Below are 22,292 nucleotides of genomic sequence, written 5' to 3'. Positions count from 1 at the left end.
TAAATCTACAGTAAAATATATAAACTTCTGATTTCTAAAATATTAGGTAATGATCTCATACTTGGACACATTTTAATCTGTTTACCTCTTCCCCTTGAAATTCCTGTAGATCATTTTAATTTTCATTACAGATGTTTCTCTACTTTGAAGATCATGGACTCGTGACATGCTCTGCTGATCATCTCATTATTTTGTGGAAAAATGGGGAACGAGAATCTGGTCTGCGCAGTCTGAAATTATTTCAGAAACTAGAAGAAAATGGTGACTTATATTCTGCTGCATAGTTTAAAGAACTGAAACTACCTATGCATGAACTGTGAACATTAAATGTAGGGTAGTACTTTGAAAACCATTAACACTGATCATTTATACTTGTAATATATTTTCTTGCCATGACATAAAATCTGTTTGAAAATTTTTTGTATGGACTTAAAAAACCAGCATTATGTGATCTATCAGGTACTAGTACATTTGCCAAAGAATTTAAGTTTTTCACACAACAGATATGTTGATATAGGATTATATCATACATAGTATCTTTATGTTATTTTTATGCTTTTAATAATAAGACCAACAATCAACCTCTCAGCATAATTTTATACCTATAATTAAATTATTCATAAACATGACATATTTATAAAGTAAATATATTAAACTCAGAGGCTCAATATGTTACTATTGAGCTACATTCATAGCCTCTAAATTAGATTTTAAGGAAGTTGTAGAAGATACTGGAGAAAAATGGAAAACCCACTGAATAGGCAGTAGATTATCTTGAATTTACATATGTGATCAATAGAAAACTGGCCCTATATGTAGAAAATGAATTTTTCCTAGTTACCAAGCTTTGTGGTGAGTGCTGACTTAAGTTTCTTAACCTAAACCCTCTATGGAGCTGATAATGGTAAAAATTTCATTAGAAATCTTTCATGTTATATGTGATTTCCCCAAATAGGAAAGATCTAACTTATATAGTTTTGTGCAAGGTAACTGATGTATCGTAGAACTAATTATTTTCAAAGAACACTTTCAATTTATTTGTTGATCACACACAAAATTAATGAAATGAAATATCTATGTATTTTTACCTGGGATGATAGGAAAGGCTTATATTAAGTCCATCAATCTCCTTTCTACAAGAAAAGCCAAATTGTCCCATAGTTCAAAAATTTTGTATGAAACCACAAGAGACTAAATAGCCATTATGAGAAAGAATGAGGCATTGTAATTCCCTGTCTCCAAATCATATTAAAAAGAAGCATTAAAGAAAACAATATGGATTGGGACAAGCATGCAAGAACAGTGAAATGGGCTAAAGCTGCTTAAACTTTTTCCACTGTGAACTCAAGTATATAAAATAAGTATAGAAATCAAATATGTAGTAATAATAAATTATAAATTTATTTTAAAACAAACCTTTTTGGGCCAGATAGTACAGTGGTAGGGCATTTGTCTTGCACGCAGCCGACCTAGGACAAACCTGTGTTCGGATCCTGGCATCCCATATGGTCCCTCAAACTTGCCAGGAGTAAGCCTTGAGTGCCGCCAGGTGTGACCAAAAAAAAAAAAAAAAACACAAAAAACAAACAAACAAAAAAAACCCAGACTTTTTGAACCTCTACATAAGATCCTGACTTAAGGACTAGAGCACTTAAAAATAGACCCACATGGGGCCGGAGAGATAGCATGAAGGTAAAGTGTTTGCCTTGCATGCAGAAGGACAGTGGTTCGAATCCCAACATCCCATATGGTCCCCTGAGCCTGCCAGGACTGATTTCTGGCATAGAGCCACAAGTAACCCCTGAACGCTTCCAGGTGGACCCAAAAGTAAAAAAAAAAAAAAAATAGACCCACATATATAGGCTTCTAACCTAAGAGCAATCAACCAAGACCAAGCTGAACAGCCAAATGCAAAACAAGTGGGTTGAAAATTTGACTATTAGACCTGAAACCATACAGTACACAGAAGAAAACAGCCTGTGAACAAGTGATACTTCATTTGAGTAAGCATAAGACAACCAATTTGTAGACAATATCAAATATCAACACATCATATACATACAAGGGGATTTACATACCAAATGAGGAACTCATGCAACAAAAAATGGAAACGAATAAAAAGTTCAAAGACCTGAATTAAGACACTTCTCTAAGAAACACAGACTGCCCAATGACACGAAACAATGCTTAGTATCACTAATGCAAGTCAGCTCCACAATTAGATGATCATATTGTACCAGTAAGAATGGTCTATATCAGAGATTGGACACAGCAATGTGCTGGGAAATATGTGGAACACAACAAACACTGGTCCAGTAGTTGGTTAGAGTGTAAAAATGGTGTAGCCTTTATGGACAGTATAAAAACTTTTTGACAAAACATAATTCCTTGCTCCCATAGGATCCAGCAATATAACACCAAAGGATATAAACATACTAATTCAAAAGAATATTTGTGGGGCCGGAGAGATAGCACAGCAGTGTTTGCCTTGCAAGCAGCTGATCCAGGACCTAAGGTGGTTGGTTCGAATCCCGGCATCCCATATGGTCTCCCATGCCTGGCAGGAGCTATTTCTGAGCAGATAGTCAGGAGTAACCCCTGAGCGCCGCCAGGTGTGGCCCAAACCCCTCCGCCCCCCCCCCAAAAGAATATTTTTAGCCTTGTGTTCATGGTTTCATCACTCACAATAACTGAAAAATGGAATCAACTCATCTGCAGATGGCTATCTAAAGAAGTTGTGGTGGGGAGTCAAGAGGTAGCCCAGTGGCTAAATCTTCTGCCACCTTGCAAAGATAAGGGTGCAGAAAACAGTCTTCTGGGCTGCTAGGCTAAGCACCATGCCAGCACCACCACAGCAGTTTCCAGCTGCAGAAAGTCAGGTTCAAGCACAGCAATTTAAAGATGCTGGGTCAAAAAATTCACAAAATATGGGGCCAAAGAGATAGCATAGAGGTAAGGCGTTTGCCTTTCATGCAGGAGGTCATCAGTTCGAATCCCGGTGTCCCACATGGTCCCTCGTGCCTGCCAGGAGAAATTTCTGAGCCTGGAGCCAGGAATAATCCCTGAGCACTGCCGGGTGTGACCGAAAAACCACACACAAAAAAAAATTTCACAAAATAAATTTGCAGTCCTGGTCATCAGAATATCAACACTAGGAAGGAAATGTCAATATATATGTCTATAAATATATATACATGCATATATAGTTTAATAAAGACAAGTGGTTTGTGGATTTAATGGTATATAATACCAAAGGTAAAAAAATTGAAAAATTAATGATAGATTCATTCTGTTTCAGGTTGTAATATTTACTTAATTAGTAATATAACTAAGTTCAAGGTAAGCTGATTAATGTGACCTATCTGTATTATAAGTGTTGTCTATTCCTAAATCAACAAGGCTCCCTCAAAACAAAATGCATTAGTAAACATTTCTATGTGAGAGATCATTATTTTTGCCACCTGATACACATATCATCAGAAAGTAAATTTCTAAGAAACTAATTACATGGAGGACTGCACTTTTAGTTAGCAACTAAGTAGATTATGCCACAGCAGATAAGGAACAGCTTTACTAAGACTTTAGTACCTGTTGGTTAGTATTAAATAGTCGAGCAGTAAAGTAAAATGAAATTACCCTGGCACCAACTTGCTCCAGAGTTGGTTCATAGGACACCCTGATGACTTGGAAAAAGTAACAGCTTGCTTTCAGGGCAGATCTCCCTGCATTGCCCCCTAACAGTGAGAAGGACCAGAAGATGCTTTGTGACACCCTGACTTTGACATAGGATCTGTGCAAAAACCAAGATCTCTAATTATAGAAACATGACTGAGACAAACATGATTGAGAAGAACTTTTACTGTGACCATGAAGAAAGACTTGTATTAGACAACTCAATATGCCTGGTACCTGAAGTTATTCTTCTGGCAGGATGCTTTATGGGTAGGGTCTCCCTGTTTGGTTTGGTTTGGTTTGGTTTGGTTTGGTTTTTGGGCCACACCCGGCGATGCTCAGGGGTTACTCCTGGCTGTCTGCTCAGAAATAGCTCCTGGCAGGCACGGGGGACCATATGGGACACCGGGATTCAAACCAACCACCTTTGGTCCTGGATTGGCTGCTTGCAAGGCAAACGCCGCTGTGCTATCTCTCCGGGCCGGGTCTCCCTGTTTTTATGCTAAAGGTTTTTCCTTTCTATTTTTCCCAACTTTTCTGTGCCTATGCAAAAAACTGCTACCCCCTTTTTTCCCCTTTCTTTTCTTTCTTTTAAATAGGGCTCAGAACCTTGGACCATGTATTACTTTGTTTTACCTCATATTTTTGAATTTTTCTGTAAAATTAAGAAGAAAAGAAAAAAGAAAGGATAGGGACCAGGGGCCAAGTGGTCTCGGGTGCATTGGTGGAGAAAAAAGGACAGAACTAAATATCCAAGTCAAGTCAACAATAGAACCAAGAGTCCTGAACTTTAACAATCTAAACTTAAATGGGTCTGTTACACTGGCAGGCTAGGGAGGAAAGGTGGTGATATAGGATGCACTCTAGAAATATCTGTGGAGGGTGGTTAACACTGGTGGTAGGAATGGCCATGATTCACTGTATATCTGAAATCCAACTATGAAGGACTTTGTAGATCACAATGGTTTCAAAAAAATAAAATTTAAAAATAATTAACTTCACATAGCATTGAATAAGCTATAAAGTACATATAATGAACTTTACTTACCAAATGAAACTGAAAGTGACATAGTAAAAGACTGTTCTTGCTCCACACAAACTTCTAAAACCTAGGAAAATTATTTAGGTCCTTAAGATGGAATTCTGACATACTGATTTTAATGTGTTCTGAAAAAAGTGTAACTCATGAAATAAAGGACACTAAACCTAAAATTGGAAATTATGAAAAATTTAGGCCAAAGAGGTAAAATAAAAACAGCTGTTGGGAATGAAAAATGGCGGTAAGAATTTAGTTACCGGTACATCAGAAAAACATTTTCATCACATTTATATAATGCAACATTACAATACAAAGCTCACTGCTGCTTGACCAAGCAAATTTTCATTATCTAACAAAAATAATTTAAATACATTTTTTGCATGGAATTATCATGTTTCCTCTTTTTTGGATACAAAACATAGAAAAAAAAACATTGGCACATTATGTAGTGATAGTCATTTTTTCGTTCCATATATTATAGACCTAGTGTTCTGCATTCCAATATTTTATGAACAAAGAAATGAGTCAATTAAAATGCTTCCTTAAAATGCAAACATGGTATACAGAGAGTTAAAAAAAACTCCAAAGATATTTTTTTTACTGAATTTCTAATATTTATAATAAATGGAGAAGAGCTGGCTGGTCCAAGAGAAAGTAAAATCTCAAATTTGACTTTATGTAGATCACAGAAAGTAGTGAAAATAGCTGTATAAAAATATGCACTTGTGCTTTAGAAGCTTTTAGCATACAATTAATAGCTTAAAATAGTATTTACTGCTCTTCCATATACCTGTTTTCTGATATATTTACAATCTCCTAAGTTTTTTTTACATCATCAAAGGAATTGGCATGATCTCAAATATGTATAGGTAAAAACATCTGAACCTTCCCTCTCCCCCTCCCCAAATAATACATACAGATGATATATGGCACAGCATACTTCATGGACATATACCCAGAAAAATTTAGATTGTGTTAATAAAAATTTTAAACTGCAAGTGTATATAAATTTTTTAGAAAACATCTTTTCCAAGGGCATTCAGATTGAATGGCTTTAATATAAGTGACTCTTGATGGCCTCTAAACCTGAAATAAAAGGATCTCATGGATTTTTCCCCAAACAAAATATCACTTCCTTCCCCATCAAAGATGGCTTTCTGGAGGAAAGAGTCCCATCTACATAGGTTGCATACTCCAGTACAGACAGGACACTCACCAGGTCAAGATTGTGTTTTAACTTAGGTGTCACACAATCAACCAAAGAGGCACTGCCGCTAACTAGTTTGTCATAATTTGGTCCTAGTTCTGTTCATTTCATGGTTTTTATCATCTTTGCTATTCTTATGAATCCTTCAGACTGATTACTTATGGAAATTAGTCAAGCTACATAGTGAGGTGACTTTTATAGTAAGAGATGAGCTATACAATACATAAGCTATGTGGTTATCATCTAGAGATGCTCAGAGGCACCGAGTCTTTGCAACTTGTAACCTGCTATAGTCAATCCGCTTCTAATATGGAGGAGAGCATAAGAATAATAGCAGAGCACAGTTTTCTGTGCTGTTGTTTTTTTCTGTCACTGAGTGTTCAAAATGATCTGATTTTTTTTTCATGGAACATTACTTTCTAAGAATAAAATTTGGGGACTTGAATGAATCAAGATCAAATATTAGACACCATCTTCCTAATCTATACTTATCATTTTCATTCTGAAGGACAGCCTCTTGTTTTTACTACTGTGATTCACAGTGCCCTTTGTAGATCAAGAGGTCCCCTTTTCTGCCTTGGCTTTAGTTATCAGATGGAAGCCTCAGACTCTTGCACTTTAGGTCATCCAATGTCTTCCAGTGTTTGTAGTTATCAGCCAAATGTTGCATGAGAGCAGGAAGATGTGCAAAGGCTGCAAAGACATAAAAGAATCCAAAGAAGCATATTAGGAAAAAAAATTCACTTAGAAAGATGTGAAAGATCTAGATACTAAATTGTTTATCTTTCACTGTATGAAAGATATTTCATGCTTATGAATTGGAAAAAATTAAAAGGTTAAAATAACTAATATTACCTAAACAAATATACAGTGCAATCTTATCAAAAATAAAGAAACTATGAAAGAGTATGACTAGCCAAGACAATCTAAAAAAATAAAAAGAAATTTTGCACTCTACTTCAAACTATACTACAGAACAATAGTAATCAAACCAGTGTGGTATTAGAATAAAAAAATCAATGAGACAAATGAGGGCCTAGAAATAGACCAACCCATGATTTATGACAGAGGAGTCAAAAGCATACAATGGAGTAAGGACAGTTTCTTCAGTACATGGTTTTGAAAAAACAGGACACCCACATGCAAAAGAACAAATCTAGGCTAGTAACAACTCTCACAAAAATTTAAAATATATTAATGACCATAAATACATAGAGTAAAATGTAGACTAGCTGCTTCATCAGCCTCAGAGATACCTTTTAGGACTTGACTCTAGCAGCAAGGAAAAAAAAAAGAACAATAAACGTGACCAAATTCAACTTCAGATTGCATCTGCAAGGCTGAAAAGAGTTTATCAACATGGAGATAACTACTGATGGGAAAATACACTTTGCATATCCTACATCTGACAAGATTTTGATACTCAAAATGTACAAAGATCTTTTGGAATTCAATGTAAGAAAAACCAATTTAAAGATGCACAGAGACTCTCGGTAAGCAGTTCTCCAAAGATTACAGAGATTGTTGACATGAGATTGTTAAAATGAAGTTCGTTATCATTATCTTTATTTGCATTCAGGGAAATGCAAATCAAAACACTTAAAATAAAACTACATATAATCTGGTCTATATTATACACACACACACACACACACGTATATGAAATGGCAAGTGTGGGAGAATATGTTGTAAAAAAAGGAACTGTTCCACCATACACTGTTAGTGGAATGTAATTGGTATAGCCACTACAATGTTTTATGGAGAGTCTTTAATGAATAGAAATTAGGTAGGATTCTATACACCTAACTGAGTAACTGAAGTATAAAAAAACAGAAACTTGAAGAGATTAACTTATCTTTGTGAAATATTTACAATAGAAGAGTTGGAAGCAACTTAAGTACCTGTCAACAGATGGATCATTGGATAAAGATATGGTATAGGGCTAAGGATGTGACTTAGTAGTAGAATATTATGCCTTCCATGTGTAAAGGTCCAGTCTCGAGCACCACTGGAAATGAGTAAAATGATGTGACAAATCTGTATGTATATGTGTGTGTGTGTATATATATATATATATATATATATATATATATATATGAGATGGATTATATAAGATGAAATTCTACTTAGCTACATATAAACATATGAAAAATGTATGTATAAATGAAATCCTAATGTTTGCAACAATATACATTGACCTAGTAGACATTTTATTTAGTGAAGTCATACAGAAGGATATACCACTTTTCACATGTATATGGAACATAAATATAAAAATGATTGTAAGGAAAAAAAATTAAAGCCCAAATTAGAGGTTACCTGCAGGAAAGTGGGAGTGGGTAAATTAGCTAATGGAGAGTGGGGTCAGTTTGTATGGCAAAGGACAGAATAGGACTTTCAGTGGTAAACTTAATGTAATATATACAGATGATTTATAGTGATGCCCATTATTACATGCTGTATGTTACCTCATTATAAAATAATTAGGAAAAAGCCTATTAACTTAGAACCAGAACAGCCATAAGGCTGGGGTACTGGGACAAATTTGGGACCTAAATTCTTCTTACATTAAACCTCAGGCTGCAGGTGACCAAATAAGATAGTAATCAGCTTCTGAAATACAAAAAGTCCTTTTAAATGGAAAAGCTGTCTTAGTCCCCATTCTGAGTTGACCTAATATATTTTATGTTCCCTCAAATTTCCACCAGTGATAAGGGTAAGGCTGCTTAACTCAGAATCATGTTATTAAAAGAGGTGAAAATACACTTATCCAGTTATCAAGACATCCTCGGGTCTTCTGTGCATGAAAGCAGAAAGTGCACTTAGAGCATACCCTACCTCACACAAGCATGGCCTTTCCCTATGACAATACAGGCAATCAACATAAGCATAACAATATTCCATATGACTGACAAAGCATAAACTGTCTCACCATCCCAGGCATCAAACATATCAGTTATGAAGTAGTCGATGAAGGAGATCTGGGACTTGGGGATACTACAGGTGTTCCGGTCAAACACTGGCATCACCACAGGAAGCCCCTGCCTCTTCTCTTCATCGGTCTGTAAAATAAAATAGTAACAGGCTTCATGAGCATGCCTGTAGCATTTAATTTCTCAGAACAACCTGGTGGAAATGGGTCATCACTCATTTGTACAGAGAAAAAATAGGATCAGCAAGGTCCTGAGACCTATGGCTTTCAAACAGTGACTGAACTCAGATCTTAGGACTCAATTTTACTACTCACAATCCCTGCCAAAGCACTGATTTCAGGAGTCATCAATCCTTTTCTGAGATGTTTCTGCTATTGAAAGGTCAGAAATGTTTTAAACATAACATTAAGTATAATATTAATATGAATGATACTGATACTGAATTATTAAATAGAGTGAAAATAATGGTGCATGCATGAAACTGCATGCTTTAGCAATAAACAAGAACTGACATCAAACTATCAATACTGAAAGGTTTGGGGGCGGGGAACCTGGGTCACATCTGGCTGTGCTAAGGGCTTACTCCTGACTGTGCTATGGGCTCCTAGGGATAGAACCCTGATGAGTGAGCTCCTTTCTCATTATACCTTCTCTTGGGTCCATCAATAGTGGGAACAGAGAGTGATCACATATACATACAGAAGTGGAAAGCAATACCCCTAAAATGCTGTAGTATTGTTACCACTAAATCAATAAGGCAATAAATCCAGTTTCACTTAATGTTCTTATGAATCAATAGGAATGGTTAATCATACTAAGAATAAACTCTGGAGCATGCTATCTTTCCTACTCTGGGTGACAGAGGAAGGCACAAGTTTGCCCGGTGTCCTGTCTAAGGAACAGCACATAGCCAATGAGCTCACAAGCCATTCCTTGTGACAAAATGACTGACAGATTGTTGAGACTTGGTCATTGGTCCAGAAGTTCTCCAGGTGGGTCTAAGTCTGAATCTTCTGTTCACTAGTGAGTGTGCCTATGTGGACACTAGCACAATTCACTGAGCTATCACCATCTGTGCCTGCTGGTGAACTGAGCCAGGGGCCAGATTGTCAGAAGTCTCCCTGGAAACTTGGCTTGTTCTTTACACCCACATAGGGAGTTTACACTAAAGCACTTAAAAGTTCTGTGGTCACTCCCAGCCACCACACACACACATAGCCCCATTCACACATTGGACAATAGCTAGGAATAGGACTTTAAGCTGACTATGTAGGATCTGGGGAGTTTGTTTATGGTCTCCCACCCATATGCTAATGTCAGGTCAATTAGCCTGCAAAGTCCTCTCTAAGATCAAGATGTAATTTGGGGGCTAACTCAGGGCTGCTGTGTGTCCAATTTTTCTTCGATTCAGAGACTTTCTTGCTGGACTGGAAAGGTGCAGTTAACTTACCAGGGTCTTTGCAGCACTTCCCTCCCTTCATTCTAGATATTAGTTATCCTTTCTGTACTGTGAAGACCATATGTAGTAGAGTTGGGCACTGGGGTAATGGGTATGGAAGCCAACATAGCATTGCTGTGCCACTTGGGCCTCCCTGACACAGACACAAGTAATTACTTAGCAGTTCCTTATTCTGTCGTAGTGGTACATCCTGTCATATAGACTCACCTCCCCACCCTCAGTGTATATTTATTTCTTCAGCCGCCATGTATCTGTTAGGCACTGCACACTAGTCCCTTAGAGCCTCTTCTCTGACAGGAGACTGAATTTCAAATGGCATCTTGCAATCTATCATTTTCTGGATTTTTTTTGTTTGTTTGATTCCTTTAATTATTCGTCACATTATCAAACTGAACTACAAATTGCTGCTCTCCTGCCATAAAAATTTTGTTTTTCCTCCCTACTAGTTTTAATAATGCTTTGGTCTCATAGAAAAAAAAAGTTCCTTTAAAAAAATGTTCTTATATTTCCACAAAGCACTTCTTTTATCTAGGAAAAAAAAACGTATTTTTTTTTTGCATTTAGTATCTGCCTCCTTTTAAGATCCCTTTCACTTTTTTTTTTAAACTAGCATGTGGACCTACCAGTGTCTACATCTTTTCTCCCCAAATGTAATGAGTTTCTCCTGGCAAGTTGCATCTTGCTTAATTGTTTTACCATGTGAATGAATAAAATGGATGATTCATCAATTTTTTGTTTGTTTTTGTTTTTCGGGCCACACCCGTTTGATGCTCAGGGGTTACTCCTGGCTAAGCGCTCAGAAATTGTCCGTGGCTTGGGGGGACCATATGGACGCCAGGGGATCAAACCGCAGTCCTTCCTTGTCTAGCGCTTGCAAGGCAGACACCTTACCTCTAGCGCCACCTCGCCGGCCCAATTCATCAATTTTTGTGAAGTTCAGAATCCTACAGTTTGAAGGTGAAAGACGCAGCTTCTCTCTCCTCCCTTAGACATTGTTTGGTTGTGCCCAGTCACACCTGAAGGAACCTGAAGGGGACTCCCTCCAGGGAGACTCCAGGCCTAGGTAAGTGTCTGCCTTGAAGGAAGGGTTAAGTTATTACTTGGAGAATTCCCAGAATTCTTAGCGCTGAGGACCATTCTTGGGGGCAAAAGGCTCTTTCTCAGAGAGGTAGCACACCTGAGCAAAATACTCCTCGGAGATCCTCCCAGCCCATTCGATGCACAGGTCCAATGGGCGGCAAGGGTTGGCCACATCAGCACATTTAATCATCATGCGCTTGATCAGCATTTGGTTTTCAGGAAAGTTCTTTCCAACGAGGTTGCATTCACAGTCGCTGCCCTCGATCTGGAAAATATTGTCAGTTCAGGGTTGGTTCAAGATGATGGTGAAGATGATCAATCAGTGGGGACTCAGCCTAGGAGATTCTCTCTCCCTTCTTTAACCCACAGGATACAGCTTCATAAAACACTCCCATAGCTCAAGATCAGGTTAACATAGAAAAGCCTCATCAAGTGAAAAACTCCCACACCTCTGCCCTTTCATTCTCTTCCCCAGAGCTCCAGAGGTTTTGATCTTTTTGTGTGAGGGTTTGCGTGTATCTGTCATTTACAAAACTTTCTTTTTAGTAATATAGTATATAATTTTAAAGAGCTTTTATCCTAGTTTACAAGGAAATGTATAAAAATTACCATTTACAGCTTAATGCATTAATGATAGGGAAACAAATGAAATTATTCTTATATTTCTGCCGCTTATGCCCACCAAATCCCTCTCTCCTAAGACTTTCTATCAACCCTACTCTTCTACCTCCTCTGATGCTCTTGCTGCAGCTTTTTTTTTTTTTGGAAGAGTATCCACAACTAACAGTGCTCAGGTCTTCTGGTTCTGTGCTCAGGGATCACTCCTGGCGGGTTCAGGAGACCATATGTGGTACTGGGGCTCACCCTGATGGTCCTCATGCAAAGTAAATATCTTACCCATTGTAAGCTCTGGCCTCACTTTCTGCTTTCTTAATACAAGTGTCTACAAGTACTTCAAGCATGAACCATATAAATATGTGGTTGTAGAAGTAGAAAGTAGGCCCAGGCAGGAGCATGTATCTGACATACTTGATGCATGTAGCCCAGAGTCAAGTGATATAAATGCAACTGGCCCATTATTAAAAACCTGAAAGAATGCTAGTCTGCTTTCAAAGGTTCCATTGAACTGATTGTGTGAAATAGTTCAATAACTCTCCAGAGCTCAGTCAAACAAAAAACCTTCATAATTCTGAAGGATTTTTGTTTTGTTCTGAAAATAGTCCAATTTATTAGGACAAGTACAGAATCCTTATCAGAAGTTTGATATTTAATTTCCTTACCATTGAAAAGATGTTCTTTTACCCTCCCCCACAGTCAAATGCTAAGCTCACCTGGATGGTGAGACCCTTCCACAGCTGGGAGGGGTCTATGGATGGTAATTAAGAGTTGCCTGCGGGGAGGAGGAGAGGGACAAAGGCAGCAGGGAGAGAAATCAGAGACAGGATGGATGCAGAGAAGGAAGAAAGAGGCTGTTTAGCTTAGAAGTCATGTGAGATGTGCACATGGTGGTTAGGGCCTTGTAATAAAGCTGGATAACTCCTGAAACTTCATCTGCTTGCTGTGGATCATTTCTTTGCTTCTATCCTGAACCTACAGAATTGTGGAGTGAAGGGGCTGCACGCACTGCACTAGGACTCATTAATTAGTAATTAATACAAAAGTGCTCCTTACTTTAGATACTGCAAAGAACAGTTTTCAACCAGAGCTGGGACCTACTTGCACAGCAGGTAAATAGACTTCTCTGATTCTGGGAATTCTTTTCCTTTTTAACTCTCTAGATCCCTGCTCCCATAAATCTTTGGGATGCACCCTGGGTTTTCCCCACCCCCAGGCCAGCTGCGGAGATTGGCCTAGGATTGCGCTTGAGCTCGTGAGATTGGCTTGGGGGGTGGTGTTTGATCTGTGGGGTGGCAGATAGTTTGTCAGTTATACTCATGCTGTCACTGGCAATTTCATACTAGTCTACATGATGCAAACCGCGCGGGGGCACTACGTATACTCCTCCCAACCATCACTACCCCCGATTTACCCCTCTTAAGTTCTATAATACACAGTTTTAATCTCAGACCAAAGATATACAGTGGATCTAACAATCCCAGAACTATTTAGAAGGACATAAATTAAACACATATATCTTTTGAATATTTCATGTATATTTTTTTTAATGGTGTAACTCTCTCTATATTCTTCTACCATGATGTTTCTATCCACTTTCATCTTGTCTTTTCTTTGTAAGCTGTTCAATAAGGATTGTTGGTGGAACTGTCCCTCAGTTTGATGCCTATGATTGAACTATGTCATGGAAATTGCTGGTCTTGTTCCTATGGCCTCCAGATGCACCAATAACGCTTCATGGCATTGATCCTTCTTTGCATAGACACATTAAAATAGGAAAACACTATACCTACAGATAAGTTCTTATCTAATAAATCTCAGTACAATGTACCTTACACCCTGAACATTGATAGAATGACCTGGCACAGGCCTCAGAGGAATGGGCATCCTCCATTCACGCCAGAACCAGGCAAGCTATCTACGAAACATCCAAGGTCTTTTATAGCAACAGCTGGAAGCAGTCCTCTACCAGGAAAGACACACCAAGGGTCTGACATCGACCTCCTAAAAAGAGACTTCCGATTACACTGAGAAGACTTGACAACAACAACAATGACCTGCTCTACAGGACATGGTTCTCTCTAGTGCCCCTTAAGTGTGAGATGAAACGAGAGGATGCTCTGCACCATCCTGACTACAATATGGGATATGCAGACTCCAGGACCTTTAATACAGAAGCATGATACCAACAATAGAGACTATGTGAGGAATGAAGGTGTATTGCCACTACAGACGATGACTTGAATTGGACAAACTAGTTTGCCTGGAGCCTAGAGTCAGTCCTGTGCCAGGAAACTTCAGGGGTAGGGTCTCCTTGTATTTAGACCATAATTTTTCTTTCCATGTCTCTTATATTTTGGTGGGCCTATGCAAACAAATGCCACTCTAATACCATTTATTACTACTTTCCCTTGACTCCAATCCTTAAGAAAAACAACCCACTAAAACTTTTGAGGTTAACTTAAACTAGTAAGCATGTGCATGGAACAAGATAAATGTACTTTGCCCTCAATGTTTAAGGAGTTACATAAGTCTAATCTCTTTGGATTATATTGTGTGCTGCTAAGAAATAGTATGTAATACAACTGGGGATTTGAGGGACAAATTAATTGTATTGTACATGGGTTCAGTTTTGTTTTTCTTAATTTTCTTTGGTTGAAAGATCAAGGCTGGGATATCATCGATGGGACTACCGAGAATTCTGCTTATGGGTGATTGGGCTTCCACTGTAATTTTACCCTGTCCTCTCTCTTTGCATCTTTGTTGTCATAATTAATAAAAGCAAAAAAAAAATCTTTGGGATAAAAGGGGTTCTGACAGTGTGATGTGGCATAAATTTGGGAGGATTTGGGACATAACACAGGTGAGGTAGACACTGTCTCTCCTTTCATAGCTGGGTTCATCATGGTTGGTGGGAATATCTCCTTAATGATCCAAATGACTTTTAATATACCGTTTAATCAACCAGCCACTTATGCAACTTTCTTTTTCTTAACAGGAAAAGAGTAGATTTCATTCTAACCAAGTGAACAGCGCCTGGTTTGTAAATTCAGTTGATCTCTCCTCAAATAATGACTGAATTTTCTTTGTTTCTAAAACCCACATTTGATAGAAACTTTAAAGCAGATACCAGGTACTAAATAAGCACATTAGTGATTTGTTGTTCTTAGTATTGTTGTTTTGGGTCATAACTGGTAGTGCTCAGGGTTTACTCCCTGCTCTGCATTCAGATTATTCCTGGCAAAATTTCAGGACCATATGAGATGCTGGGAATCAAATTCAGATTGGCCACATGCACAGCACTATAGATAGTACCACTGTATTATCTCTCCAATCTCATATTAGTGAGTTTATATAAAGGAAAACAAAAAAAACCACACCTGCTTTTGTCCAACTAATCTCTCCAGATTTCACTATTACTATAATCTTTGGGTACTGATATCAATAGGAATAGATTTATCTAAAAACATTCTTTGATTTTGAGACCTGAAATAATATAACTTGGGGTACCCTAAAACAATATTTCTTTTTTTTTTTTTTTTTTTTTGGTTTTTTGGGCCACACCCATTTGACGCTCAGGGGTTACTCCTGGCTATGTGCTCAGAAATCGCCCCTGGCTTGGGGGGACCATATGGGACGCCGGGGGATCGAACCGCGGTCCTTCCTTGGCTAGCACTTGCAAGGCAGACACCTTACCTCCAGCGCCACCTACCCGGCCCCATTTCTTAACCTGAGATCATACAGTCCCCTGTTCTCCCACCCCATCTCATCCCCACTCTTACCCAAGGAATCTATAAGTGAAATCATGTAAATGAAGGTGGGGTGGGGCAAGGCTTAAGACTAAAAGCCTACTGTTAGGTTGGGGTTGGGGTGGATATCACCGGAAGGAAATAAGGTTGGAAAAAAACCATATCAGAAGATTGAGAAACACTGCCCTAAAAAAATATCACCATTTATTCCTGTCTCTATGGTCTGCTGGTTTCTTCTCATAATTCTCTGGCCCTGCTTCCCCTCGTTACCACATACTTTATCTTCGTCATTCTCAAGCAGTTCAGCGTTGCTGTGGACACTGTTAATCTATTTTTTTTGTTGTATTGTTACTCTCAAAGAAAATAGGTAGCACTTTTGCCCTTCTGTACTAACCTCAAACGAATAATCACCTTGTACTCAAGAACAAGAGAAAATGCACTGAGATGAGTAGACACTGATGAAAATAAGCTCTGATGTGACTTATTACAGGAACAAGGCTCACCTCAGCTGCCAGTGGCTTGTTGATGCTGTTCACAAATTTGTTCACATGTTCAAAGTGTTTTGTCATCTCCGTAGCTAACACCATGTCAATTATAGCTTGTCGTAATGTTCGATAATGGTTCCTAAAAATCACCAGGAGACAAATGGCCTTATTCACATACTGTTCACAATTAGAACAGTTCTATTCCCATCTTACTGCATTCCCCATAATCTAGAAGGTAGCTGGGGACATAAAACTAAGAAATTAGGGCAGACAACAAAAGTAGCAACATACTGATGCTATTCATTTTTTTTGCATGTTAGCTGACCCTTCATATCTGATTTTTCAAAAGAAGATAGTACTTGTTGTATAGTAAACATTTATTTTATAAAGGTAGTTTCCTTTTTGCTTTTTCTTGGATACATCCAGTAAGTCAGAGGGAATGACAAGTCCCTTCCTACCAGAGCTATCCCAGGTGTTCAACATTACTCAGTAGTTCCTGTTACAGAACCAGCAATGATTTCCTTTGGTGATGTACTGTAGGACCATTTCCCACTAACAGTGATCCTTAAAGTAGAATGAGAAGCTGTAATGGAAATAGCAATGTGTCTGCCCCAAATTACTGTTTTATTATATCACCTTTTTTCTTTCAAGATCCAGAATAGGAGCTAAATAAAATTGGCACTTGGAATTTTTTTCCTCCCTGCAACGGTTTTTAATATAAATCTTAATACTGATGGAACTCAAGGCTAGAATAATCTGACCCCATTTTCCCCTTCCAATGTCTGGTCACTAAAGTAACAAGTTCATACTGATCTATGTATTGAAGCCAACTGGGTACTGACATCCTGTACCCTGCTGCTTTCTCCCAAAAGTTGCTTTTCCACCTATGTGATAACCACCATAGGTCTTCAGCAGGAAAAGGAATAAACTGCTCCTTTGGCTCATCCATGTAGCACACTTGCCTGAGTCCCAGGGCTAGTGGCAACCTGCTCAGCCTTGGAGCTGCTGCAGCACCACTGGCACCAAAGGGAACTAGTCACTTGAGTTGAGGGCCCAAAGTTGAGATGGGGCCAGGCTATGGAGGATCTAGTTCTTTTGTGGTATACAAAGGACTAGATGCTCTTCTGGTGAGGTAAAAATACCTGCCATGCTTATTACTGGCATCATCAATATTAATTGAGTGTGGTACAATGTATAGAACATTTTTATAGGAATTTGCTGAAGACCAAATGAGGTTTAAGAGAAATGAAGGCAGGTGGAAAATAACAGTTGACCAGGTCAAGGTTATTATTTCATTGTCTGATCTTATGATATCACTGTTCTTCTCTTTCCCTTCCCTTCTCCCCTAAGAGGAAGTGAAGTGATTAAAGCACTTTTTTTTAAATTTTAATAATATTTTATTTAAACACCTTGGTTACAAACATGATTGTGGTTGAGTTTCAGTCATATAAGAGGACACTCCCCATCACCAGTGTAACAATTAAAGCACTTTTTTAAACCTTGATTATACTCCATGAACCTGAGCCCAAGGATTCGGTGACCACTAACCTGTCCATGTTTTTGAAAATGTTGCACTTGGCATCCTTCACAGTGAGCTGGAAGGCCAGCGCGGTGTGGTGGCTCTCCAGCACAGCAGTGTCATTGTAGAGCACGGCCAGCTCGCTCCCCGCATTGCACAGGAATGAGTTTGTTCGTCCTGGATGGTCCACATCATGCACAGTGGCTGCGATTAGAGCTGCCACCTCATCCAACTGATCAAGGCTTCCCTGGGATGGGCAAGACTGGACATTACCCTTTGTCTGAGGTTGCCCTACATACACACATCATACACACACACACCCAAACCTATTTATGGGGTGGCTATGTATATCTGGGGAGGTGGGCCAGGAGAAGATGTGCCTGAGTCTATTGAGTATATCCAAATCCCACTCATAGAGAGGATGATTGGGGCCCATGTCCTCAGCCTGCTGTGAATTTTCTGGTATGAAAGAGAAATCCTGGCTGCCAGTACAAAGTATCACCAAATTCTCTTCCCAGAGTCTACTCTTAGCCTCCAAAAAGAAATAAAATGGGCCTTTCCCAATGCCTGCCATATTTCTAGGAGTCTTTTCAAGAAAGGAGATTCCTTGAACTTTCTAGAAAGTGGTCTTAATCACAAATATGATTTATTTGCCTGCTTTTTTTGCCATGCCTAGCAGTTTTGAGGGTTTACTTCAAGTTCTGTGTTTAAGGATCACCTCTGGTAGTACGTAGGGAATATATGTGGTGTCAAGGATTCAAACTGGGGTCAGCCATATGCAAGGCAAGCACTTTAGCCTCTGTTCATCTTTCTCTCTGATTATTATTTGCTTGCTCCTGACAAATTGGTGACTGTGGCCATAAGTGTAACAGAAAAGTGGTCCTTGCAGTTAAGTATAAAATGCTGCTCTGGGCTCAGAGGGGCAGAGGCAGAGATTCTTTTTCTCAAGTTCATTACATAATTTAATACATTAGAACATCAAGGGAGACAAATGATTCCTGGTCCATAGCTTTAGGATATTCTCACATGCTCTATTATACAGGGACTAAACTCAATCAATTGATTCAGTAATGTTTACTGGGTGCTTAACAGGTACCAGAAGCCATGCAGGGTGCTGGAGCTCTGTAATGAACAGTGCTGGCATGGTATCCATGGGAATAGAGTAGAAAACTCACTGGAGGAGACTCCACATGAACACACATACAAACATGCACGTATACACAAACTCCTGTGAAATATGCTAAGGAAGAAATACAACTGCTGTGTAAGTCACCATAAGGGCTACTCCAATGAATGACTGTGTAGTCCATGAAACTCCATGAAGAGAAATACTTATCTCTGAGCCAGGCAGTTTAACAATCCCTAGTCACATGGTGCCACGGACTTGGAAATGTGATCAATGTCTTTGGGTAAGTGCATTTCTCAGGTGATTTCATTTTACTGAGGAAATAGTCACACGTGGCCACTGGCTCCTGCCAGACAACTATGGCACAGGTGAACTGAATGACTCCTCTAACAAAGTGAATTTCATGCCAAAAGATAAACTAGAATCACCAAGCAGGAATGGCAGGGAAGAGAAGCACAGCAGAACAAAGGGCCTCTGGGATACTCCAGAAGGGGAAGTCAAACCATAGTTTATTCAGAAAACTTTGAGAGCAACATTGCAGTCAAAGGGCTCTAAGCTAGGGGACAAGAGGAGTGGGAGGGGTGCAGACAAGTGATCTCCTAAGAAGAGTCCTCAGGAGCAGCCTTGTCTCAGAGGCCCTCACAGGGTGTGTGGTCAGCCCCAATGGTGGTCTCAGGCTGAGCTCAGGAGTCCTTTTCCAGCTCTATTTGCCAAGGGACCTTGAGTTCTCATTGTTTTGAAGGTCTGGCAGGAGCTCCACAAGTTAGTAAAGGTCTTTCAAATTGTGAGCACAGGATTAAACTTGTTTTAGTTGCTGCAACTTGAAAAATTCTAGTAGATTCTGAAGTTGCTAATAACACTCATTATTTCTAGAAAGATATTTACTTGAAAAGAGGGAAATATAAAGTAATATGGGCCCCTGTTTTATCAGGCATTCAAAGCTCTGCTTTTGTGATACTGAGCCCTGACTCCAGAGGACAGCAGTACTCATCACTTTGGTGTTGGTCTTGATGCCCCTAGCCATCTGCAAGCTCAGCTGATGATATGTGCACCAGAGGAGAATGAACTTGATGGTGGCATCAGGTTAAGTATTAGCTCCTTATAGAAAAGTACTAGAAAACAGCTGATATGATAGGTTCTTAACAAAAAAAGCCAAAACTCTTCAAAAGCATCATTCATGGGCTGGAGCCATAGCACAGCGGTAGGGCGTTTGCATTGCATGTGGCCAATCCAGGACAGACCTAAGTTTGATCCCCAGCGCCCCATATAGTACCCTGAGCCAGGAGTGATTTCTGAGATCATATTCAGGAGTAACCCCTGAGCATTACCCAAAAGTCAAAACCAATACCAAAATATAGCATTATTCATACTCCTATTATTCTGCTATTATTATTCTTTGCTTTATTACTGATAAAAGTGAATGAATCTAGGAATCAGTCATAGACTAGGCTGAATCTTGAACAAAACTAATCAATTAAGACTAGGATGAGTCTTGAGGAAAGCTGAGCAGGAACTAGCCCTTTATCCTCATTTTTCTGCTAATTCTGTTTTCTCCATCCTATTCACTGTCTATTCTCTTAACTATGTTATATGCCTTAGTTATATCCCTATAGCTATGGAAAGTCTAATGCTTGTTGGTTGAGGTGTGTCAGTCTTTACACTGCTTTTTGTTCAGGAATACCTGTGCTCTTAGCTTCAATTCAAGCTATAGCAAAGGAAAACACACGGAACAAGTGATTGTTAGAGAAGAAAAAATCTGGAGATCTCTTGCCAGATACATCCGGGAAACACTAAGCTTGCCCTATAAACTAGCCTCTATACGTGTCAGTTCAGCAATTCCTTAACTTATGATGTTGTTATGTCTCATAGCCCCTTAGCTGAAACACATTTAATATAGCTAACATACCAAATGTGCTCTGTTAGCCTATATTAAATCGGTACAGAGCATATCACATATTGGTTGAGCTAAAATATCATTGATGCGTACAGAATGGGGTCCCTTTGAACTGAACATATAAGGTAAAAGAACTTTCTCAGAATGACATTACTACCACTAATGCCTTATATGGAGCTTCACAATCACACAAAAGATGCATTAACATTCAGTTGAACCCTAAACAACTCATTACACATCGGCATCGTCACAGACCAATGGCTAATTCTGATCCTAAGACTTCTGGACTTACAACAATTGTTTTCTTCTCTGACCCAATAATCACAAAGGACTCCAAGCAAACATTCAGGAATGATAGACGAATAGATCAACATGACATGAGAGTGAGTAAGTGTGATGGTGTGAATTGTTTTGTGCCATCTGGAGAGAGGAAGGCTTGAGAAAAAGGCCTTGTCTTTACAACATCAAAACACACCATGAATATGGCACCTGAACTACTCTGAGTGGTTACTAAATAACTATCTAATATACAGAATTCTTGCTTTCCAGTCTCTAACCTGGGCAGGTAATAAAAACATGACATCTGACCAAACAGGGGCAAGACTACTAAGTAGTGGGTTGGATACAGAGGGGACCACATATTCTAGCCGCCCTGGGGGTGAGGGAAGAGGAATTGGGAGGTAGGACAAAAACGGAGGTGTAGGGAGGACAATTTGGTGATGGGAATCCCCCCTGATTTTATGTAAATATGTACCTAAAATGTTATTGTCAACAATATGTAAGACACTATGATCAAAATAAAAATTATATTAAAAAAAAACATGACATCAAAACTTTATCTCCAGAGACTAGAGCGACAGTACAGTGGGTAAGGAATTTGCCCTTTATGCAAGTCAATCTGGGTTTCAATCCTTGGCATCTTATATGGTCCTCCAAGCACCATCAAGAGATAATTCCTGAGTGCAGAGCCAGGAGTAACCTCTGAGCATGGAGCATGGCTAGGTGTGGGCCAAGCAACAAAAACAAATAAAATAAAATAAAAAAATTATTTACCTTCACTCGTTCCTTTCCCAAGAAGAAGGCTGTAGCATGCAGGACATCGGCAGCGTGGGTAGAATTATGGTATGCATTGGAAGAATGATAGTTGGCTTCAATCACTTGGAGCCAGGCCCGAAGAGTAGTTTCAGTACAGTGTAAAAATTCACACACTCCAAACCGGGAAAAGACCTTTAAGCCCAAGTAAACTAATGGTCTGGAAAACAAGAAAACAAACTCTGAGTCACTGTTCTCACTGGCCCAGAAATAGTTTTCTCTGCTGATACTGGGGCATGGAGGTATTTTTCATCTGAGATTTACTGAACACACAGTGAGTTACAATATCTCCACCTGCATTAGGAGATGATGTATCTTTTCCTCATGATTTACTTCTTTAAGCTAGAAGCTGTTTATGCAGCACACACCGAATGATTTAGAGATAATCTCAAGTTCATCAAGGGTTCTGACAGGCAAGAAGA

At 39.0% G+C, this 22,292-nt stretch overlaps 2 protein-coding genes and 1 long non-coding RNA gene across 7 annotated transcripts in view; 1 reads left to right on the top strand and 2 right to left on the bottom strand.

Annotated features, from left to right (window-relative positions):
* The window catches only part of WDR41 (WD repeat domain 41), a 49,936-nt gene extending 49,604 nt beyond the window's left edge, over positions 1-332 (top strand). The window contains 1 exon segment of the mRNA XM_049766098.1: positions 132-332. Coding sequence (XP_049622055.1) covers positions 132-284 — 153 coding nt within the window. The 3' untranslated portion in view covers positions 285-332.
* A 2,353-nt stretch (positions 333-2,685) lies between these two features.
* Positions 2,686-3,195, bottom strand: LOC125998284 (uncharacterized). The gene is made up of 2 exons (XR_007491880.1): positions 3,097-3,195; positions 2,686-2,904 (listed from the first exon to the last, which is right to left on the bottom strand). It is a non-coding gene; the product is annotated as an uncharacterized LOC125998284 (long non-coding RNA).
* Positions 3,196-4,697: 1,502 nt separating this feature from the next.
* PDE8B (phosphodiesterase 8B) overlaps positions 4,698-22,292 on the bottom strand; it is a 262,958-nt gene continuing 245,363 nt past the window's right edge. For all 5 annotated transcript variants that reach the window (XM_049766043.1, XM_049766046.1, XM_049766044.1 and 2 more), the window contains 6 exons: positions 21,832-22,030; positions 17,788-18,005; positions 16,258-16,378; positions 11,488-11,655; positions 8,851-8,980; positions 4,698-6,611 (listed from right to left, as the gene is read on the bottom strand). In XM_049766043.1, the coding sequence (XP_049622000.1) occupies positions 6,502-6,611; positions 8,851-8,980; positions 11,488-11,655; positions 16,258-16,378; positions 17,788-18,005; positions 21,832-22,030 (946 nt within the window). In that variant the 3' untranslated portion in view covers positions 4,698-6,501. The remainder of the gene's footprint in view (positions 6,612-8,850; positions 8,981-11,487; positions 11,656-16,257; positions 16,379-17,787; positions 18,006-21,831; positions 22,031-22,292) is intronic.

The sequence above is a fragment of the Suncus etruscus genome, chromosome 2 (genome assembly GCF_024139225.1).
Source record: "Suncus etruscus isolate mSunEtr1 chromosome 2, mSunEtr1.pri.cur, whole genome shotgun sequence".
NCBI lineage: Eukaryota > Metazoa > Chordata > Mammalia > Eulipotyphla > Soricidae > Suncus > Suncus etruscus.
The sequence above is the reverse complement of the archived record's forward strand: the minus strand, read 5'-3'. Positions and strand labels throughout refer to the sequence as shown.